At 30.0% G+C, this 22965-nt stretch overlaps 2 protein-coding genes across 5 annotated transcripts; both read right to left on the reverse strand.

The window, feature by feature from the left end:
- Window positions 1–10739: 10739 nt before the first annotated feature.
- Window positions 10740–15759, reverse strand: LOC141536866 (uncharacterized). Of its 4 annotated transcripts, none has more exons than XR_012480808.1 (10): window positions 15404–15759; window positions 14741–14989; window positions 14579–14647; window positions 14443–14499; window positions 14106–14315; window positions 13913–14043; window positions 13614–13821; window positions 13361–13533; window positions 12152–12525; window positions 11931–12078 (listed from the first exon to the last, which is right to left on the reverse strand). XR_012480808.1 is itself a non-coding variant. In XM_074257645.1 (9 exons), the coding sequence occupies exons 1-9, from the start codon at window positions 15506–15508 to the stop codon at window positions 10888–10890; spliced, it is 1281 nt and encodes a 426-aa protein (XP_074113746.1). In that variant the 5' UTR covers window positions 15509–15751; the 3' UTR covers window positions 10740–10887. The 4 variants fall into 4 exon arrangements, 1 of the variants encoding a protein (XP_074113746.1); XR_012480807.1 differs by having other exon boundaries at window positions 12152–12612; window positions 13357–13533; XR_012480809.1 differs by having other exon boundaries at window positions 12152–12612; window positions 15404–15743.
- Window positions 15760–18291: 2532 nt separating this feature from the next.
- Window positions 18292–22141, reverse strand: LOC141536867 (uncharacterized). The gene is made up of 9 exons (XM_074257646.1): window positions 21680–22141; window positions 20426–20633; window positions 20187–20231; window positions 19806–19985; window positions 19602–19737; window positions 19409–19503; window positions 19121–19334; window positions 18674–18811; window positions 18292–18556 (listed from the first exon to the last, which is right to left on the reverse strand). Exons 3-9 carry the CDS (start codon window positions 20196–20198, stop codon window positions 18423–18425), a joined length of 909 nt encoding a protein of 302 aa, XP_074113747.1. The 5' UTR covers window positions 20199–20231; window positions 20426–20633; window positions 21680–22141; the 3' UTR covers window positions 18292–18422.
- Window positions 22142–22965: the final 824 nt, after the last annotated feature.

Below are 22965 nucleotides of genomic sequence, written 5' to 3' on the forward strand. Positions count from 1 at the left end.
TTCTATAGCTGAATATTATACATATTCTATACATTGATTATTAGTTATCGATAAATAATTTCCAAAGTAATTACTTTTATATAACAATTATTTTCATATAGACGTCTATCAACATGGTAATTAAAAAAAATATACATAGAACATATATATAGTTAAAACAGATAAAGTAACTATTATAATAATAGTGATATCTCACGAAATATCAAAGTTAGATATTTAGTTCACTGTAACTTTTTTGTAGCAAATTAAATTTCCTCCAAGTTGTTTATTTACGTTTTTCATATATCTCTACTTCTTCACAAAATAGAGACAAAAAAACGTCAATTTTATCAAAAAATTGAGTTTAGTGACCCGTACTACCTCGCCCGTATGAGTTACGACTTTGCCGTAATGGGCACTTTTGTAGAACGTTCAATTTTGAACAAAACCTATTGATCGTCGAGATTATGCCATCAAATGTCTCTGAACTGGAGAATTTTAAAGAAAAAAAAAATCAAAGTTCCTGTGTATTTTAAATGGGAAATCTTCACACGCTCCGGTCGAGTACTTAATTTTAATATTAAGGGCTTAAACTTTCAGGGAATTTTTTTGGGGGTATTTATAAGAAAATTTCGGGATGAGAGCGAAAAAAAAAATAGTCGCAAAAAAAAAGCACCCTAATTTACAGTCAGTCTAATAACCTCCTTCAGTGCATTTTACATGTGGTTCAAATAAACAAACCGATATATTAAATTGACGTTTGTTGTCACTGGTCCAGACTGAATTACCGACATCAGACTGTACAACATGTTCTTAAGAAAAAAATATAAATTACATAATCAAATACTTTGAAACAGAAAATGTGATACAACATGGATTCTTAAATCATATCTGATTAAATTTTCTTTTATTGCGAGTATTTAAAGCTCAATAACTTTTTACTTGTTAGGATTACGAATAAACTACCTCAGTACTTTTTTTGTAGAGAATTGAATTTCCTACAAGAATGATCGATGAAAAATACAGAAAAAAAATTTTTCCGTAGTTTTACTGGATGAAAACTTAAAAAAAATTTTTTTTACGTGTTATTTAAATAGAAAAATAGAAATTAATTGAGCTTCATGGAGAACTAAGATATCAAGCTGGACACTTTGGAGGGAATTTTTTTTATACCTAAGAGAAGCTTTTAAGACTACAGCACTTGAAAAAAAATAATAAATGTTTTTTTTGGGCCACTCTAATATATATACACTGAGAGAAAAGCATGGTTGTCTGAACTAGGAAATCTTAATTAATTTACATTACCACTATTTAATTATAGTTCCAATTAACGAAATTTTTTTATTATTTGAACCACAAAAATATAGTGACATCAACTATATTAAGTTACATATGAGCTTCATAGTTATCTTGATTTGTTTCAACTTAGTCTATTTAGCTATAAATTTTATGTTACTGTCACTCAAGTATCTTTCGAGAGTGAATAATATCCTTGTTAAGAAAATCAATTTACTTTATAGTTATTTAAAGTATACAGTTTTCATAATTCAGACCATATATTGTCAATTAAACAATAGCTTAAAATTGCTTCAATTACTATCATATCAGTTTCGAAAATAATTTATTTATAGTTAATTCTACTATTTTACTCTATCTAATTTCATATAGTTATCAAAACTATAAAGAATTGTTAAAAGAAATTAGTAACTTCAAATTATCATAGCTGTGAGAGGTATAGTTACTGCAACCAATTTTTTTTTATCAACATGATATCGAAAACATATTTACAAAAACATACTTTATATAACTATTCATTAATATTGACTTCGGCTAATGTATGGTTTTAGGAACTACGAAAAATAATTGTGGAAATTACATTTTTTTAACGGTGATGTTTTAGTTCAGCTAACTATGGATTTTTCTCTCAGTATATATATATATATATATATATATATATATATATATATATATATATATATATATATATATATATATATATATATTGTAACAGTTCTACCTGCTCAGGTTAGCCCCTAATCAATTTTATAAATAACTAAACAAAACTAACAACAATAAAAATTATCAGGGCGCCACCAGGATTATTAATCACGCTTCCTGGAACCGGTCCAGAGCTGAGAAAACTTATCTTAGGGTAGAGAGAGTGGAGGAAGGTGCTGTTGAATAACAAAAATTTAATTAACAAAATTGATCAATATTTATTAACAATAATAAAAAAACTTAACAAGGTTTGTCTTAAAACTAGTTAACAAAATACATTCACTCACACACTAACCACACTTAACAATATCTTAATCTCGTGTCGCCCCTCCCGGTGTCTACCCGATTTCTAACTACTGTCACCTGCACAGAGACGAATCATATACTAGGATCGTTAACTCGGCTCACAGGAGTAACAGCCCAGCGACGAAATATAGACCTAGATGTTCTGCAGCATACTTTCATAACCCGCTCCAGCTACAGCAGTAACGGCCCAGCGACGAAACATAGACCTAATCACTCTGCAACTCACACATAACCCACACTTGTCTCACACTCACACTACTAACTTGACTCTTATTAATTTTTATTTTAATAAAATCGAATGTAATTAATTTCTAGTTAAATATTTTAAATTAAATTATTCAATCATTAGTAATTTAATAAAACGACAATTTTCAACTAACAATCAATTTCCAAATCGCTATTACAATTCTCAAATTCAAATTGTTAATTTCATTTCTATTAAAATATTAAAACAGCTTAAAACTCTTAAGTCATCATTTCGAACGAGAAGCTTAATACCTTGAATTAACTTTTGTTAAATAAATTAATCACAATATAAATCCTTCAATCACTTCAAAATTATTAACACAAGTTTAATTAACTAATTCTGACTAAATTTTTACTGTGACAATTTTTGACTCAATGACTGATTTCTTGGACTTGATGTCCACGCCGATAATTATCAAATTGGAATAAAAACTAATTTAATTAATTCACGGACTTAATCCCCAAAAATTGCTAAATTTCCACGTGATATAAAATAATTAGTTTTACAATAAAATATTTTCAATAAATAATTCCTAATATAATATTCTTAATAATTTTCCACTCCCTTCCCCTTCCCCTTCTATAGAGCTACTTATTCATTTAAATATCTGCTTTTTTTTTATTTATTAAATTATTTAAATTTTTAAGAACAAAATCGAAAAATTTTTCTTCCAAAAATTTTAAAAAATTATATAGAATGTAAAAATATCAAAAGTTTATGAATATCAAAATCATGCAAATACCCAATTGTCTTACTACGTCCACGATGTCTGTCTACCGTGGTGAGTCCTCCAGGTAGCGGTTGTTAGGTTCTTTTTTCACTCCGGGGAATTGTCCTCACTCTAAGTTCAGTTTTTCCTGTAACAGAACCAATGTTAGAAATCTTGTCTAAAAGATTAGAAAGACAATCTTAAAAAAAAAATCATCGCAGCGTTCCGAAAATTCACGTGCGAAAAAAATAATTACCTGCTGTTCCGTTGAGTAGTGACCGGTGCGGCTGACTATCAAACCTCTTCTCATTTTGTCACTCTCCAACTCCCGAGCACTTACCCATTCCACCCCCTCTTAATTACTAAACGGAAGACCCCGAAGATCGGGGCGCGCCAGTGCTGAGTCGACTAATTATCGATCTCTGGCGACTTATCGATTTAGGGTAATTTACCCTGTTATAATATATATATATATATATATATATATATATATATATATATATATATATATATATATATATATTACTAGCTGTTACCCGCCCACTCCGCTGGGCATTTTATAGAATTGTATTTTTAGATCTAGACTTGAAATTTAATTGAAGTATTGTTTTGACTTGCACAGATTCTAAATTCCATCGGATTGGCCTGTACCTTTTACCCATGTGATTATTCTAGCTAATATTCATTGTAACTTTCAATGTGCAATCACTATAACATTCTCGTGGCTTTCTTCCAAAAATGAATAATAATTGACACGAAGAAAAAATTTGAAATGAGCATTGAAAGTTTCTATTAAAGTAATTGCAGGTTTCATAAGTGAAGTTGAAATCTGCCTAGCTTAAAGTGCGACGAATTTTGCCGTTAATTAAAATTTCCTCCGTGACATCAATTTTTCATAGAAAATTATTTATACATGTTTTTTACGAATTCTCTTAAAATAAGTAGCCAAATTTCTTCTCCACATCTCAAGTGTTTAGAAAATGCATTCATTTTAATCTGTTACATTCCCGCGATCCCGTAATAAGAACAATTCATCGGTTATGTGATCAGTAAAAATAAAATATGTGTAAAATTCTTAGTCCATTGACTGAATAGCTACATGTAGAGTTAAATTTTAGAAACCTTACAATGACTTTTTCTCCGCTGCCAAAGAGACGATTGTTGTAAGAAAATATTATTATTAAGAAAGAAAAATATTTAAATCAGTTGACCTTGGAGGCCATCCCTGTAATTTCCTGTTTGTCTTGAGATTCTATCAAATTTTATATCTGTAGGAACTGTATTTGAAGAATATGAATTTTTTGCCAATTATTACTCCCACACTCCTATGTGGGGGAGGAATTTGGTAACATCCTATTCGAGATGATTTCTACATTATAGATAAAAGGTTCCAACAAAACTTCGAGTCCATAGAAACTATTGTTTGGATATGAGAGATTTTCATTGTTAACGCCCCCACAATCCCTTTTGGGGTTTGAATTCGAGAAATTCTTAGCTGAACTTGACATTATCCACGAAGATTCATACTAAGTTTGGAGTCTGTAGAAGTTACAGTTTGGGAATTAAAATTTTAGATTTTAACACCCACCCCCGTAATTCCTATCAGGAGTAGACTTTATTAAAATCCATTCTGAGATAATCTCTACATGAGAAATTATATATTCCTATCAAATTTGGAGTTCTTAGAAGCTATATTTCGAAATTAATATTTTTTATTGTTAACACCCACCCCCGAGTTCCTTATTAGGGGTGGTTCGTCATAAAATACGCTCTTAGATCATTTCTATATCACATATAGAAAACTCCTACCAAATTTGGCAACTATAGGAGCTATAGCTTGGAAATTAAAAATTTTAATATTTAACACCCACCCCCGTAAACCCCTGTAAGGTGAGCTATCGTAAAATTCGTTCGTATATTATTTCTACATCTCTAACAAATAATTCCTATCCGATTTGGAGTCTATAGAGCTATAGTTTAAAATCGGGAATTTTTCATTGTTAACGCCCCCGCAATTTTTTTGGGGGTGGGATACGGTAAAATTCGTTCATAAATTACTTCTACATCACATATGGAAGATAGCTACCAAATTTGGAGCATGTAGGACCTATAGGTTGGAAATTTTCATTGTTAACACTCACCCCCGCAATCCATATTATCAGTAGGTTGTCATAAAATCCGCTCTTATATCATTTCTACATCACATACAAAAGATTCTTACCAAATTTAAAACCTTTAGAAGCTATAGCTTGGAAATTAAAAATCTTAATTGTTAACACCCACCCCCGCAATCCATATTGGGAGTAGTTTGTTATAAAATTCGCTCTTATATCATTTTTACATCACTTAAAGAAGACTTCTACCAAATTTGAAGTCGATAGTTATTAAATATTGAAAATTTAAAATTTTCATTGTTAACACCCACCCCCGCAACCCCTTGTGGGATGGGATATCGGAAAATTGGTTCATAAAATATTTTTACATCACTTACAGAAGATTCCTACCAAATTTGAAGTCGATAGGAGCTATAGCTTGAAAATTAAAAATTTTCATTATTAATACCCACCCCGCAACCCCTTATGGGGATGAGATATAGTAAAATTCGTTCATAGATTATTTCTACATCTCTTACAAAAGATTCCTACCAAATTTAAATCTATATATAATTAGATCTGATTAGACCTGAGTTATCTAGGTCCATACATGATTATATATAAATCTATATATGATTATATCTAATCAGATCTAATTTATATAGGACCATATATATAATTAAACGTAAAGCTACCGGGGAAAAAATGATTTTGCCTAATTATATATAGTTATTTATAATTATATATGTTATGTCCAAGGGCGTTTTAGAGCGGTAGCGTGAACGGTGGAGGTTTGGACTAACAGTTTAAAGAATACGCAATGGAGGTTTTAATTCCGTTGTTTTAATTATTTATGTGGGACGTTTTCGAAGTACGAATTTACCACGCCTTCGTTTGAGATTATTGGCGGATTTATCGAGAGTAGATGTACTTACTGGTTACAGGAACTTTGTTGATGGTCAGATCCGTGATTTCGGGGCAGCTGTTAGCGCCTGTTTCTTGATTGGGCCCTTTGGTTGGTTCTCACAGCGGATGGAATTGGATGGATTTGGGCTGTTTATTCTAAGGGCTTCTTATTTTATGAAATTAACGAACTCGAATGGAATTTCACTTCTTTTTAAGATTTATTTTTATAAACACCAAAACTTTTACACTTTGACAAATTTTATTTAATCGAAATTATATTAATGAATTTTATTTATTTCAGCTAACGTCCTCCAGTCCCCGTAGGGTAAAGTGCGCGAAACTAGCTTTTTAATAGATTTTGAGTTTACTTAATGATCGGATTCTCGCCTAAGTGCAGAGAAAATTAGAACTTTGAGATTCCGATTCTCTAAATTATTCTTACTGACCGAATATACTCGCCTAAGTGCAGAGCAAATTAGAACTTTGAGATTTCGGTTCTCTATGGTTGTATTTAATAACTAATACGTGGCCTGCCGGTTGAACCGAGTCTGAACTCGTCTTAAGTGCAGCGCAAATTAAGATAAGGGACTTTTACAAGGCACGGGCCCGTCAGTTAAACGCGGAAGTCAAATTAACTGAGCAAAGACGGGGCGTTGGCTGTTGATCGCCTTTTTAAATACTCGCGGTGCTGAGCTTGCAAACGTCCCCGCTAGTCAACCAGCAGTCACGTAGATTATATTTTATTGTGGCTTTCGCGCATGGAGAAGTCTTCCATCTGCGCGGGTGATTTAATTTTAAGAAAAAAAATTGTAGGTGGACATAACATATATAATTATATATGCAACTATATATAATCATATATAGTTGAGACCTATATATAATTATATATAGACCTATATATAATTATATATAGACCTATATATAATTATATATGACCATATATAATTATACACAGTGAAAAATTTTGCGTCATTGCGTCAAAAAACTTAGTGTTAAAAATTTTTATGTTAAATATTTAACACTTTTATGTGTTGATTTAACAGAATAAGTGTTAAAGTTACACATAAAAGTGTTAAATATTTAACACAAAAATTTTTAACACTAAGTTTTTTGACGCAATACGCAAAATTTTTTACTGTTTGTGTAAAGCTATATTTAATTAGATCTTACCAGACCTGGCTTATATAGGCCTATATATAATTAGATATGATCAGACCTGACTTATATAAGTCCATATATGATTATATATAAGTCTATATATGATCAGATCTGATTATATGTGGGTCCATATATAATTAGATGTAATTATACTTGGTTAACGTATGATAATTATACATAGGTTCATGCATAGTCAGAGATGAGCAAAAATTTTTTTGGATATCACTTAAAGTGCAAAATGATGTTTAACATTACGCTTAAATAGTTATAAAATAAAAAATTTATTGCACTTCCTATAGGATGTCTTGGTTTGCCCTGCTACTGTTTAATAATAAAATCATTATTTGAATAAATATGTTATTATAATGAGATTCGGTGAAATAAACAAATCAAGAGTTTTAAAATAGATTATAAAATTAATTTTTATATTATTTTTATGATAAATTGATTTGATACGTTATATACTGCATAGAATCATTAATAATTATACAAAAAAGAAAATTTCTAAATAAAGTAACTTCATTACGTCAAAATTCAACTCTAAAATCGAAAACCTACTCGAATTAATGGCCACAACTGTATATATCATTTTTTTTTATTTTATGTTTTTATAATAATTAAATGTATTTATTGATGTTCAGTTTAACATGTCTTCCTATAGTCGTCAATAACTGACGATAATTATCGGATCAATCTTCTTTGACAATGACTATAGGGTATTTCTATTTACTTTTAATTTAAGCAAAGTCTTCTTTGAACTCTTGTATTATTTAAACGCTATAAAACATTACGATGATGTATTCTTTTTATAGTTATTTACTTATTTGTTAATTAAAAACTATAAATTGACGACAGAGTATAATTATTTTTATGAATTTGTGGTGTGATGTTTAGTCTAATGCCTGATATTTTGGCATACATAACCGCAAATGACTCATATTTTATAAATTCCCAAAAATAAATACCTTCATAGAAATAAACATTAATAAAAATGGTATATTTAGATAGTAAAATTCTAAAATTAAAAAAATATAATACATTAGAAAATTAAAATAAAATATGATAATATTTTATTGTTAAATAACAATTAAATAAAATTCCATAACTAAATTATAATCCGAAAAAATCAAGCGACAGTATAACTATTAATTATCGTAATGATTACCATGACTAGTAGTGTAGTTTACAATCATAATTAATCAGCGTAAAAGAAGAATTAATCACAGAAAAATTCCCTTGCGTGTGTATAACTTGGAAGCAATTACCTGGGCGAACACGGGAGTCCAGATTTTAAAATTAGGCTTTCATTATCATTATTAATTACAATTACAATTTCTCAGTATCAGAGATATTAAAAAAATATCTAATTTTATTATAATAGCAAATAATACCATAGTAATTAACGGCGTTAGTTATGATTAATTAATTAATTCCACGTATCACTCATAAAGAATTTCCTTGTGCCGTGATTTTTCTCATGGGCACAGGATTTAAGATTTAAAAAAAAAAGTTAGTAAATTTTCTAGCGCCTTCTATAAAAATAACCCGTGCGCACGCGTCAAAGCACGAGAGCACGGAATGGCACGGGAGTACGGGAGTATGGGAGTCACGAAGCCTAGATAGAAGGAGAACGATCGCAGTGTTAGGAATGTGTCTACAGATATGAAGCATGATCAGATGATTTATACTGCCGCTAGAGAGCGCAACGGTTAGACAATTCAGATTTTTTAAATAAATGTATTACTGATTTAAATCGGAAATAATTGACAATTATATCTATTAATTAGATAATAATTTCTAAACTAATGGAAATAGAATGACAAATGATGATATCAGGAAATTAAATATTGAAAAGAATGACACTAAAAAATATAAAAAAATCAACCTATTTACTCATGAAATAAAATGATAAATGATCAAAATGGAATTAATAAGATTTTTAATTCAGCAGTTAAGTTAAAAAATCATCTAAAAATTAAATTGATAATTAAAAGAAGCTGAAAAATGTATAATTGTAGATTACCTGATGAGCTGTAAGGATATAAATCGATTAATTAACGTAAAATAATAAAATAGTTGAATAATAGCGAAAAAAATACGACTTATAAAATGATCTATATTTTATTTTTGAGATAAACATTAGAAAAATAATAAAATAACATAATATTGATTAATTACATTAACTTTGCAGTTTTACGATATTTTCTTGTTAATAACTTTCGTTGATTTAGGTTTTTGTTAAACAATTTAGCCAAAAATTTCCCCGCATAGCTATAAAATAATTAATTATTTTCATTATCAACTGTTTAGAGTGATCAGGGCACCCAAGTGTAGGAAGAGACTTTCTTAACGATATTCTATCAAGAATTTGATGCATCGTATTGCACTTGATAGTTTTTGTGCCGACAATAGTTAGTACGTCTTCCTCAAGACTTTTAATAAGTAAAAATAGATTTTCGCTAGGGAAGATCAATCCACCGTCACTCATTAACTCAATAAATTTATCTCTACCACTTGCTGCTTTATTAGCCGATTGTAATGTCTCAATACACGTGAAACATTTTGTATAGCGACTGGTCTTTCTTACCATGTAGCCAGCAATGTACGCGACAATTTCATCACTCGATTTCACGACATCGTAATCATGATCATGATGAGGATCTTGAAACGCCACGGTGTATTCCTGATCTGGATGGTATTCATATTCGTCCTTATTATCATTGTTGTTGTTGTTATTGATATTATTGTCCTCGTCATCACTATCATCAACCAAGCTTTCAAACGGCTTTCGACTATGAACTTCGTGGATTTGGTCAGTTTGATCTTCATCATCATCATCTGTCGTATCAACAAGACTTTCGAATGGTCTACGATCAACATAAACTTGTCCAGTAAACATGGAATCATCTTCTAGGTGATTTTTAGATACATTTTCATCCTCACCAGTACCATTATCACTTCGTTCTTCAGAAATGTCACAAATACCCTCTTCTACAATATCATCAAGTTTTTTCAGCCATTCGTTTTTAGGAGTAGAAGCTAAAGCCAAGGAATCTTTTGTCTGCATCAAGGATTGCAATAGTTCCCCAGCAGTAACATTCGAACCTTTTGGTGGAGTCGCCAAAGAATAAGAACAAAGCAAACGATAAACTTGACCAAATAACATAACGTCTGGATGATCGTTACATCCGCAGGCACTTCGCATAATCCCAAAAAATTTCTGAAAATAAGAATTTAGTTAGTACATACCTCAACTAACGGCTAAGAAATAGTTCGAAAGAAAAAGAAAATAAATATTAAGTTCAAAGTCATTACCTCCAATGCATCTTGGGTAAGACGTATAGTCATTAGATAATCATAATTACATTCAGTGTGTAAAAATTCTACTAGTTCTAGAGTTGCTCCAAGCGAAATTTTTAACCCACTTAGTGTACTTGAAGTAATTGCGAAATCAAATTTCCCAGGTAGCTGGTCTTCATCTAAATGCTTTTTCAAATATTTATATTTTTCTTTTTCTTCAATTGACTTTTGTTCCCACTCTCGAAGGTATTGAATAAACTCAACGATAGCCTACCGAAAAGAAAGCTTGAGTAAATAAGAGTAAACGGTTTTGTTAAATCACAGAAAATAAATTAACGTATTTATATTCTTTTTTTTTTTGTAATCAACGGTAAGTATGGAAAAAAGGCAATAGATGGAAAAAAATGTCATTGATTCAACAAAAACAAACTCAACAAAAAATATTGTATGAAGACCACACCCCTTCTACATTACAGTTAATACGATGAAAATGATACAACCAGATGCATTGTGCTAGAGACACGTTATAAAAAAACAGGTAGGATGCTTACGTTAGTCAATACAACTATCAGAGGACCTGTTACTCAGTTCATCTAATTTGTTACGAATATGAATAAACATACATACAAATATTTTTGTTTTGACATTTAGAGAAATTTTATAAAAATACAACGCATACAAATCACACCTTTCCAATCGTAGTTTATGTTACATAAGTGATACAATCAAATGCACTATGTAATTGATGCGAAATAAAAAGCAGGCAAAATATTCAGATCAGTTAATAGATTGATTATAAGACTTGTTATTCAAGTCTTTAGTATTTTTAATTGACTTACTTACTCTAGTCATGTTAATCATCAGTAATGGATTGAACTCTAATTTTATTATCACTTTGATTAGTGAAACATTGTTTGTGGACAGCCTGTCCAGGCTTTGATACGTCACTACAAAATATTTGAACAGAATAATATTTTTATATAAAATATGTAAGATACCTGTCTCATTTTACATGAAATATCTGGGCGTAAAGCATTCCGTGGAGTTCTTGAAGTCATGGCTGTTATAAGACGGTCAACTCTCTCCATAAAAACAATTGTGGATTTACAACCTTTTAATTCTGGACATTTCTCTTCAAAAGCTCCATAGCCACTCTTAATCGTTTTGAAAACAACTACAAGTAAACTTGTTACGCCAAAAACTAACTATCATGAGTATAAATTAATTTACCTCAATTGCCAAAAGTACATTCATTTTTGGAATTGTTCAGGTTTTATGTGCCCGGGTGTCAATCTGTACGTTACAGATAAATTAGCCTTGAAACTATTTTCGTACTTTAAAAGAGCCTCCCAATGCTTCCGATAAACATAACCATCTGGAGTCTATAAATAGTGGTTAAGCAAGCTAATATCTAACAATTAAATTGACATCTAGTAATTTTCATCAAAAATTTACCCAAAATGATGGTGATTCCATGATTTTATTTCTGAAATTTTTAAGTAAATGAGAAAAATCTGAGATGAACCATAAACGCCGACTTGAATCATGTGGATGTTGACAGCTGAATTTATAATCTTCGATGCCAAATAACTTCCACGCGCCTCGATTCCATTGAGCTCCATCACAAGTTACTGCATCAACTTTAAATCCAGCGTTTTCCAGAAGTAATACACATTCAATTATTAATTTGTGTAATATGTCACTGACAGTCGCACTTCGACTCAGAAAACAGCCTATCACTTGTACCCAATCACCTTCAAAGGGTTGAAACATAAATACTAAAGCGTGATCAGCTCTGGTGTTAAGATACTTTTCTGGCGTATGAGAACCTAAATCAACAAAACCATCTAACTTCATTGTTCGTTGATTTAATTTTACACACTCGCTTAGAGCTACTTCATCAAGAAGTAAAGTGCCTAGTGAATGGAGAAAAATATTTTTCATCAGTATATGTATAATTCGTGTTATGATATTGTACACTGATAAAAAAATTAACTTGACTCAAAAGCTAAAATCTTCAACCAAGAATACCATTTTGAAGAAAATGATTTTCTTGAGCGAAGAGAATAAATTCTTGAGTCAAGAAATTATTCTTGATTTAAGTAAACTATTTTGTCTCAATAATTTATTCTCTTGACTCAAGAAAATCATTTTCTTCAAAATGGTTTTCTTGGTTCAAGAAATTGGCTCTTGAGTCATGTTAATTTTTTTATCATTGTAAGTATTAAGAAAGCTCATGAGAAAACTAAAAAGAAGCAGAAAGAATAGATTTTGAAATAAAGCAGAGTAGCAAATTATAGCAAAATAGAACGAGTTAAAAAACGAATATAACTACAGCACCAAAGTTTTATTATTAAAAAGCTATAGTGTGGTTAGTTGTAAGTTAGGAAGTACGTTTTTAACGATTGTTAATTCTACGATCTGCTGCAACACGTTTACAAACAATGAAATAAAAAATACCCCTTTTTCAAGTTAACTTCCATTCTAGAGCCTTTAAGTTTAAGGGTTTCAAAGAGAGCATCAGAAAAACCGAATGAGCTATCTAACTTTTGAATGTATTTCTGCAGGGTATCTTTACACGGGAGGGGTAAGATTTGTCGAGATCTAAGTCGTTCATAAACCGCCGCACTTTTTATTCTTAATAAAAGACACTCGTATACCCACTCAATAGTGTATCTTCTTTGCCTAGAATTTTTGACTTTAGCAGCAGCAAAACACGCTCTAACTGTTTCCTGTTGTATTGGTGGCATAAGTAATATTTCATTTTCAATAGCACTTTCAGAAGCATTAGCACACTTTTGCTTTTCTTCTTCAATTGTTTCCTTTAACCGAACACTCTAAATAATCAATGAGATGTCTATATTTAGAAATTATAATTAACGATTGCAGGCGTATGTTAAGTAAAAAAGAAACAAACCTTATTAATTAACCTAGTACATTTCTTCTTCACATTGTTTAGCTCCAGTTTCATTTTCTTATTCTGATCATCGGCATCTATTTTAGGTCTATATAATTGGTTACGTAATTTTTTCCTAAGTTGCCTACATTCGTCACACCGGTATATTCCTGCTTGTTTTTTATACTGTTCATCAACTGTCAAAAAAACTGTACAAGCTTCCGATGACCTATCACAATATGAGTATCGTAGTTTCAAACGAATAGAACGTATATCATTAAAAACAACATTAGCCCAAGACTGTATTTAATAATACGTACTTTTGGTTGTCAAATCCACTACCATTACATATTTGTGATATCTCCAATATTTCAAGAAATTTCCAAAATTCCTTTATATTGGATATAATAAAATCACTTTTCACTGATTGATTACTCTTCGCATTCGTTACCTATAAAAATAAATAATTAATTTCCTTCTCTAAAAATTGTCAACGAATAAAAAAATTCTTACTGTTATATTCAGAGCTTTATCTACTTTAACACGAAACTTAACATCGTATGATTTATAATCTAAATGGCAAAGAATGACAGCAGGGGAATCAAAATGATCCTCAACCCAGCTCCATTTTTTAGGTAACTTAGAAGTTTCCAAAGATCTTACCAATTCATGAATAGAGAATTGAGTATTTAACTTGGATGACTCCGAATCAATACGTGCGTTCTAGAAAAATGTGAAAACATTATAAATACCGAAGAAATTTTAGAATTATTATTATCCAAATATCTTAAAGTTCCCAGGTCAATTATCATCACCCTATATAATATATAATGAAATTTTCTAGTCCTACCTGCACAATATTATTTGCTTCTACAACGTAATTATCAATTTGTAAATCAACTGAAATCTGTTAAAAATTTCTTTAGTTTAGCCCTTTTTTTCATTATAGTTTTATTGAATCGTAAAAATAATAAAAATAAAAAAACCTGATCAACTTCCACTAAGTCCTGACTTTCAATAAACTGACGTCCATCTGTGAGATCTACAATAATTTTCTGTAAAATAAGAAATTCAATGACATTTGAAATTATTACATGATAGTAATTATTTGAAATTAAAATTAATAAAATTTTAACAGCAGCTCTCACATTTACAGTTTCATCAAGTGGCACATTAATTAAAGGTGACGTCTCGTTGATATTTTTAAATAATGTAGGAATAGCACCAGGTTTGAGAGTTATTTTTTTCCTCTCAGATACGTACGGTTCTTGACCAGGGATATTTATCACATCTTTCCTTAAAATATATTCCTCATCAAAATGCTTATCACAAATGAATGAACTAAAATCTAAATCTTGTTCTAATATTTGACTCCAATTTCGGACTATCTCAGGATCCTACAGAAAGTATGTAAATTTTTCAATTAGTTCAATATATGTAAGCTTCATTGTATGAAATTATTTATAACTAAAATTGATATACAAAATAAATGGAGAAATGACTGACAACTGGGTACTAGAAGTTATGAACTTCCCAATTTTTTTGAAAAGCGGAAAAAGTAGAGATTTAAAATTTTTTTTAGCTTCTTTTTATACATGAATATTTTTTCCATAACAAAATTCAAAGACATCTGCTATTTACGTTTTCAGAGGAATTAATTATTTTTATAACTTTATGCATCATACGATTTTTAAATATTTATTTGGATTTTTAATATAGTTTAATTGAATGAAAATTAATAAATAACATTACTTAATTATCAAATTAATATTTTTACACGGAGTAAATTAAAGCTTTAAGGTTATACTTACTTTAGGTACTGTAAACATAGAATTTTTCTGTAGTTGTAATTCTTTTTTTACTTTTTTATTGTTTTTGCTATTCGCACAACTCACCACAGTACAATATTTAACCATATTTCACTTTTATTTATAACTAATAACAGAATAAATATTATACAACACTACTTGTGTTTACAAAAACACATATATAAAAATCTGAACTCCCGAACAGTATCGCCGCCCTTGTGGAGAATTATTGTACCCGATATTGCCTCATTTTTGAGGACACATATACGGCGAGGAAACCTATAGCGATCGTTCTCCTTCTATCTAGGCTTCGTGATGGGAGTACATGGCACGGGAATACGGTGGCACGGGTTTGCCAAAGTTTCGGAGCATTTGATAATTTACCCCGTGCGCACGCGCGAAAGCACGGGAGCACGGGTTGGTCAGATTTCAGAGCATTTGGCAATTTACCCGTGCGCATGCGCCGAAATCGGGTAAAATGACCATTTTCCCCGTGCTCCGTGCCAGCACGGGTAAGTGCAAATAGCCACACTCCACTTTATTTTCAACTTGATTTATCCGGAGGCACTGTCGTGCCTCAATCAAGCCAAGTACACGTTCAACAACACACATGAAATGTGTGTGAACGTGTAGGCGCGAGGCTACAGTGCCTTTATTCTCGAGTCAGATGTCAACATAACCTCACTTTATTTTCAACTTGATTTATTTTATTACTATATACATGTCAACACTTGTCACGCACTTTAAATAGTTTAATTATTAGTTCTTTTTATAAAACAGCAATAATTATATAATTTTTTTCATTTTTTAGCGTTATCTTAATTTATAAAATTTTCGCTCCCCCGTTTTTCGATACTACGAAAGATTTTACTAATTTCGGTCGAATTTTTTATTTCGAAGTTGGTACTTTTCAATTTTCTGCGTATAGTATACCACCGAGTATTAGAGTTAGTCCGTTTCCATTTAACGCCTGAGATCCTCTCCGGATAGTTACTCTGTTCCAGATTTTTTATTTTTAAGTTGGAACATTACATTTTGTGAGAATAGTATACTACTATATAGTATCAGAGTTGTTCCATTCCCATTGTAAGTTTGATAAAATAGGCGGTTAATTCAAATCTAGTCTATTTAAAATTGTAATTTTATTCTATTTTAACGTTTGATTTTAATTATTATAATCAATATTATTGTTATCATTGTTTAACTTAATTATAATAATGAATATTTGTTGTAGACATTTGATGTAAATATATAGTGTGACTTGTTTTCATTACTTTTTCAGCTTTGAACTGGGATACTCCTAAATGTATCCAGCAGGTGTCACTATGTGCCAGAAAGGCGCGAATTTGAATTCATTTTAAATATATTAAAATTAATTAAAATTTATTGTACTCATACATAATCCTAATACATGCCCGGCTGTGGGCTGTATTGCTTTTAGATGCACCTGGCATGTCTGAAAAATTAAGCCGTTATTTTGAATTTAAATTCATTGATTATTTCTTTACATGTATTTGTAAAATAATTAACACAACTTTATTTTAGAAAACTTTTTATTATTTTATTTTTTTTAATACTTGTATATTTCTGTCTTTATCATAATTATTGTTATAGAGATATTATTATAATAATAATAATAATTATTATTATTATTATTTTGTTATTAAATGCTCAGGGGGGTTATCCCCGGAGTCCGATTCTCCGAGGGCCCAGCCTGAGCTCCATCCGTTACTGCTGGACCACTCCGCACAACAAGGCGGTTAGTGATCACAGCAGGCCAAAGTCATTTCCCTTAAGAGACGGAGAGAACCAAGTAAAACAGCCTTCTGCATCCTAACTGCCAAGAACTCAGCTTTTGATGAGTAAGCTGGAACTTTGGCAAGTGAGGATACAAAAGACTGTTTCATCCCTCCTAGGACGCCAACAATCAGGACGACAAGCTTGACACGGTAACCTGGGTAAAGTTTGCCAATTTCAAACAGGAGATCCTGATATATTTGTCTTTTGTGCTCTTCTTTGGCTGAGATGTTGTATTCAGCCGGGGCCGAGAACTCAATGACATAAATGTCACCCCTGTTGAAATAATCCTATAGATTCCAATAAAAAATAACTGTATTGGGGTCTAATGTGCTTTTGTCGCTGCAAATCCATATACATATCTATACAATTTTTCAAAGGAAAAAAAACGGAAAGTTTAATGGAATTTATATGTCACGAGAATTTCTATCTGGATTTACCAAGCTGCACTAAAGCAAGTGGGTTCTATTAGAAAATCCAATAACATAGCGTAATGATAAAAAGTGTTTTCTGTTGGAGTGTCCAGTTGTATGATAACTTTAGTTTAATATGTTTTTATCGGTAAATTAACTTTAAGAGTATCTTACGTCTACTTATATCAATCGGACTATCCCGAGTGGATTTTTATGCCAAGTCTATCGTTATACGACTGGATATACCTAGGAGTAGTTGTGGGCCTCTATATTAAAAGCCAGTATTATATTACAATCATTTTTATGTATTTTCATCTGTAAAATGCAATCAAGACTATCTTATAACTATGTGGTATCAAATGGATAATTCAGATTGGACTTTTGTTTCAAGTCTAATGTTATGTGTCTGGATATACTCAGATGTAGCTATAGACCTGTATAGGAATATCCGATATAAAAATAAGAGTATTTTAATGTTTTTATCTGTAAATAACAATTAGAACTACCTTAAAGCTTTATGAGATCGATTGGACATCCATACTAAATTTTTATTCCAAGTTTAATGATATATATTTGGATATACCCAAGTGTAGCTGTAGGCCTTTACAGGAATATTCCATGCATTAATACAGATAATTTTATATATTTTTATCTGCAAATAACTATTAAAAGGACTTCAGAGCTATATAAAAAATGGATGATCCATATTAAATTTTATTTTTATTTTAATAGTGTTTATTAGGCCATTCACAAGTTTAGCTGTGGGTTTTTAATAGGAAAAAACAAACGAAAGTACAAAATAATCTTTAATTTTACTCTACACTACTTTCTTCTGCTGCATCTTCTTTTTGCGTCTCTTCTTCTGTGTTCTTCTCGTCATCGGAGCCAACAGAGTTTTGATAGCTACTGCTACTAGATTCCTTAGGCTTCGGCGGTACTTTAGGAACTAGTTTATCAGTTGATAAAGACAAGATGAAATTAAATATATGTATTCTGTTTCTAAATATCGATTAATATTCAGATTCCAATAGTTCTCTATAAATGAAAAGCATTATTTTCTTACCCTTTAGCTTAGATGTTTTCGGTGGTCGGAGTAAATCTGAAATTTTTGCTCTGATGTGGTCTTCGTACGTGTCTCTCTCTGACAACAAATTCGATCCGATTAACTGTTTGTTAGTCTTTAAATAATACTCAAATATATCTGAAAAATATACGTTAGCAATGTTTATATATGCATTTCACTGAATAAAGTATAAACTGCTCTAAATTAGCTTATTAACTTACAGTCTAATACTTCTGTTACTTATCATAATGTGTTAGACATACATAATTTATGATTTTACACAATGTGTTTGTTACTTTGTATTAGTATACAAAAACATTCAAAATTAATCATTAAAGAAATTAATCTTTAATGACGGTAGATTTTACAATAGGAATAAGATATTTATAGATAGTGATAAAAAGTAAACAAGAATCACAATGACATAAATTATATTAATAATGTTACCTCGTATAGCTAGAGCCTTGGTAGGATCAATTGCTGGCCTTGGTTTGCTCTTCGTTTTGTTGCAACCTTTGCCTTTTACACTGTGCTCTTTTAAATATTGAGAACCAAAGACTGCCATTGCAATATTTTTGACAAACATTGAATTTGTTGCAGCATTATAAACTGCATCATCATAGCTTTGTTTTGGTAGCCATACGTTTTGACCTAAGTGGATCTAAAACATCATTTAAAGAAACTATAAAACTAGCTATATATAAGATGACTTCAGTTTGAAACAATTTTAATTACCATATTGGTGTCAATGCGCACATATCCAACCGCTGGAGGACGATTGATATCTTCAATGGTGAGATTTGGATTGTTTGATGGAGCTTGTTGTACATCTAAAAATTTTTAAATTAATAGTTGTTTCTTAAATTATGTTTGTTAAATTAATTCAATAAAAGATTGGATAAATACAATAAAAATAATTATTACTTACGTTTCACTTGGTTCCAATTTTCTAAGTTTGCCGTTAGATTTTCAATAATAAAAGACTCTAGTCCGGTATGATGCTTTTTCAGCCAATCGACGTCGTCACTTATTTTATTGAGAATCTTTAGAATTGCATCATAATTCTAGAATAATTATGTTACTGTATCGATTCATGTCGTCAATTAAAATTTAAAATTGATCTTCAACTTACCAACTCTTTCTCTTTTGTCTTGCGGGATTTCTTCCCTGTTTTAGAAGTTGACCTATCAGTTTTCACTTGAGAATTATTTTTATCTAAGGGAGATGATGGGATGAGGGCAAGTTGAGCTTCTGATTCAGTAGTAGATATATGATGATCGGCGTTTGAGGTTACTGTTGCCGGAGTTACCACCTAAAATTTATTTTATATTAATTAAGTTATTCTATACATATTCTGAAAGTTATAAAAAATGATACTTTTGCTATGTCTTCATAATTTTTTTTTTTTTTTACGAGTTCAAAAATTGAAGAAGTTTTATTCTTAGCAGATCTGTAAAAGTTTCATTTTCAATAACCTTGAGATATATGTAAATATCTATATTTTTATACATACTGCCTGGTTCATTTCTGATTTATTATTATCATCACTGACCTTACGCTGCAATTAAATTATTAAAAATATTAAATCTCTGTCATACATAACAATGCTATTGTTTTAAAGTTAATGTATTATTAAGATCAAAATTCAATAAAAAATATTGAAAAAATGACGATATTCAACTAATAACTTGTAAATTCAATGATATTTGCTGTCAAAAATAAAACTTGTTTATTAATGTTGACTCGACTTACTTTTTTACTTTTTTTGATGATTTGCCTTTGCCAATAAGTGATCGTTTCAAATTTGAACTTGTTCGAAAGGGTTCAGCATCGTTCTTGGAAACTTTAGATGATTCGGTGCCGTCGACGTCGAGATTTCCGTCACTCGACCCCTCGTCAAGAAGCTTCAGCTGTTTTTAAATTTTTCGCCTAAAGTCGAATTCTTTATAACTTTCCTTACCTAAAAGAGGAAAGAAATATCGTATAACTGTAATTTAAACGTATATGAGGGAAATAATGAATCCATTTGTATTACACAGCATTCCAAACTGAAAAAATCGATTAGAAAAGATTTTAAAACTTCAATTTTTTTTAATCACTGTGAATCTTGAATTAAGACTAAGAAGAGTTCAAAGTAATCTATTTTGTTGAAAGAATAAGCAAAACTTTGTGGCCAATGTATTTATATGATAAAATGGATTTTTATGGTTAAGTTTGGTATCGTTAGAAAAGTCTTGACCTGGAGTTGTGCTTTTTCATGAATTCGTATCATTCTCACCAATAGTCAATTTATGATAAGTATTTAGGCTGCATTTAAAAATGCTCTATCTCTAGATACATAATTAAGAAATTGACCTTGTATCTCGTGAACTATTGACATTTTTAAAGATATAAGCTCATCCTGATGTTACACTCATTAAGACCTTTCATTTGAGTACCCACATCAATTTTTCATATATTATATATATATATATATATATATATATATATATATATATATATATATATATATATATATATATATATATATATATATATATGTATACATGAAAGATTTATTAAAATGCATATGGGTACTCAAATGAAAGCTCTTGATGACTGTAACATCGGTATGAGCTTATATCTTTAAAAACGCCAATAGTTAAAAAAGTAAAGTGCAATTTGACAAAAGTCATTATTTAATAAAACAAAATTTTATCTATTTATAGTTAACAAATCACGGCAATCACATAGTGACTGCAAGGTTGCTAGTTTTTATTATTTTCATCATTGTAACTATCCAAAATAACTAAAAATCAACAAATCATTTAAGTGTGAAAAATATTTTTAAATTGAATTGAATTAATGCAATAATTGGATACCAAGTAGTTTCAGACCATGAATGACGAAATTTCGTTTATAAATGTATTTTTACTCTTCTTTAATTGATTTCAATTAACATATTTTCAAAATGCCTATAAGTAAGATATTTATTATATTATAAATTAAAAATTGAAAACTTCAAACCTGATCATTCTTTTTGATTTCATTGTTTTGATAGCCATCATTCTCTACAGAATTTCCAGATGTTGACAGAGTAGCTTCAGCGGGTTTAGAGTGAATTAATGGTTCATTTATTTCAGAGATATTTATAGCAGAAGAATCGTTTTCTTTATCCACTTCTACCGCTTCTTGTTGATCCATTTTCTGTTGTAAAAATAATTAAACACCATAGTATTTTTAATAATGAGACCGATTCATTATTCCAAAGAGTTATAAAATTTTATAATGTTCAGCATTTGTAGAATTGAATATATTAATTTGCCTTCTATTCGAATAAGAGTATTATATAGGTCAGAAAATCTGCATGCGAGTCACTAGAAAAAACCTAATATATAATTAAATTTAATTTCAATAGCTGTTTAAAAAAGAATACATTTCAAGCATGCCAAAAAATTTTTATCGAAAACGATTCGAGAAAGGATTGGAATAAAGGAATATTGTTGAAATTTTTAAATCTTAAAAATTTTTTGCTTAGTGCTTTATATTCATAATATTTTCAAAAAAAGCAAAGTATTATTCATTTTTAGTTTTAAGTAATAATAAGATTATTCATTTTTATTCATAGTAATAATTGCTATTATTACAATTGTAAATTGAAAATATTAATATAAAATGTTTCTCGAATAATGTTACAGATTTCAATCATGCACGTAAATTAGAATTTTACAATATTTGAAACACTTAGACCAAATAAAATATCCGCATGAGAAAACATAAGCCGTTAGTCAAGTAATTAATATTTTAAAGTCTTAATGTAAAATATTTCTTACATTTAAAATTGTTCTATCATCTTGTTAATTTCCTAAGTGTCTTGGTAGCAAAGAAACATAACTCTTTACTCCAGTGGTGTAAAATGATAGTTTTACTTCAAAACACTCAGCATTAACAAAAATCTCATCTCCTCGGATATTGTCTACTTCGAATATATGATTTAAGCGTGATGTAAAAAATTCAGGTGTACTCGTTATAAGTTCATGTCCATATAAATAACAGATGTTATTTGCAACAACAAAGTCATGTATTTGCATTTTTTTCTTAGTTTTCAATAAAATAGTAGTATTATCAGTTTTTTTTGGTCTAGTATACTTAACACTATGAATAACTGTTTTTCTAAAGAAACATCTACTGTAAACCTTAACATCATGTGTAATTTCAATATTCGATTGGCGAAGCAGTTGAAGAATTCTCCCATTTGGTTCATCCGCTTTACTAGTAAGCATTGCATCATTACTTGTAAGTAAATATTTAGT

Source organism: Cotesia typhae, unplaced genomic scaffold (assembly GCF_013202065.1).
Source record: "Cotesia typhae breed Kobodo isofemale line unplaced genomic scaffold, CoteBio_Ctyphae scaffold_45, whole genome shotgun sequence".
NCBI lineage: Eukaryota > Metazoa > Arthropoda > Insecta > Hymenoptera > Braconidae > Cotesia > Cotesia typhae.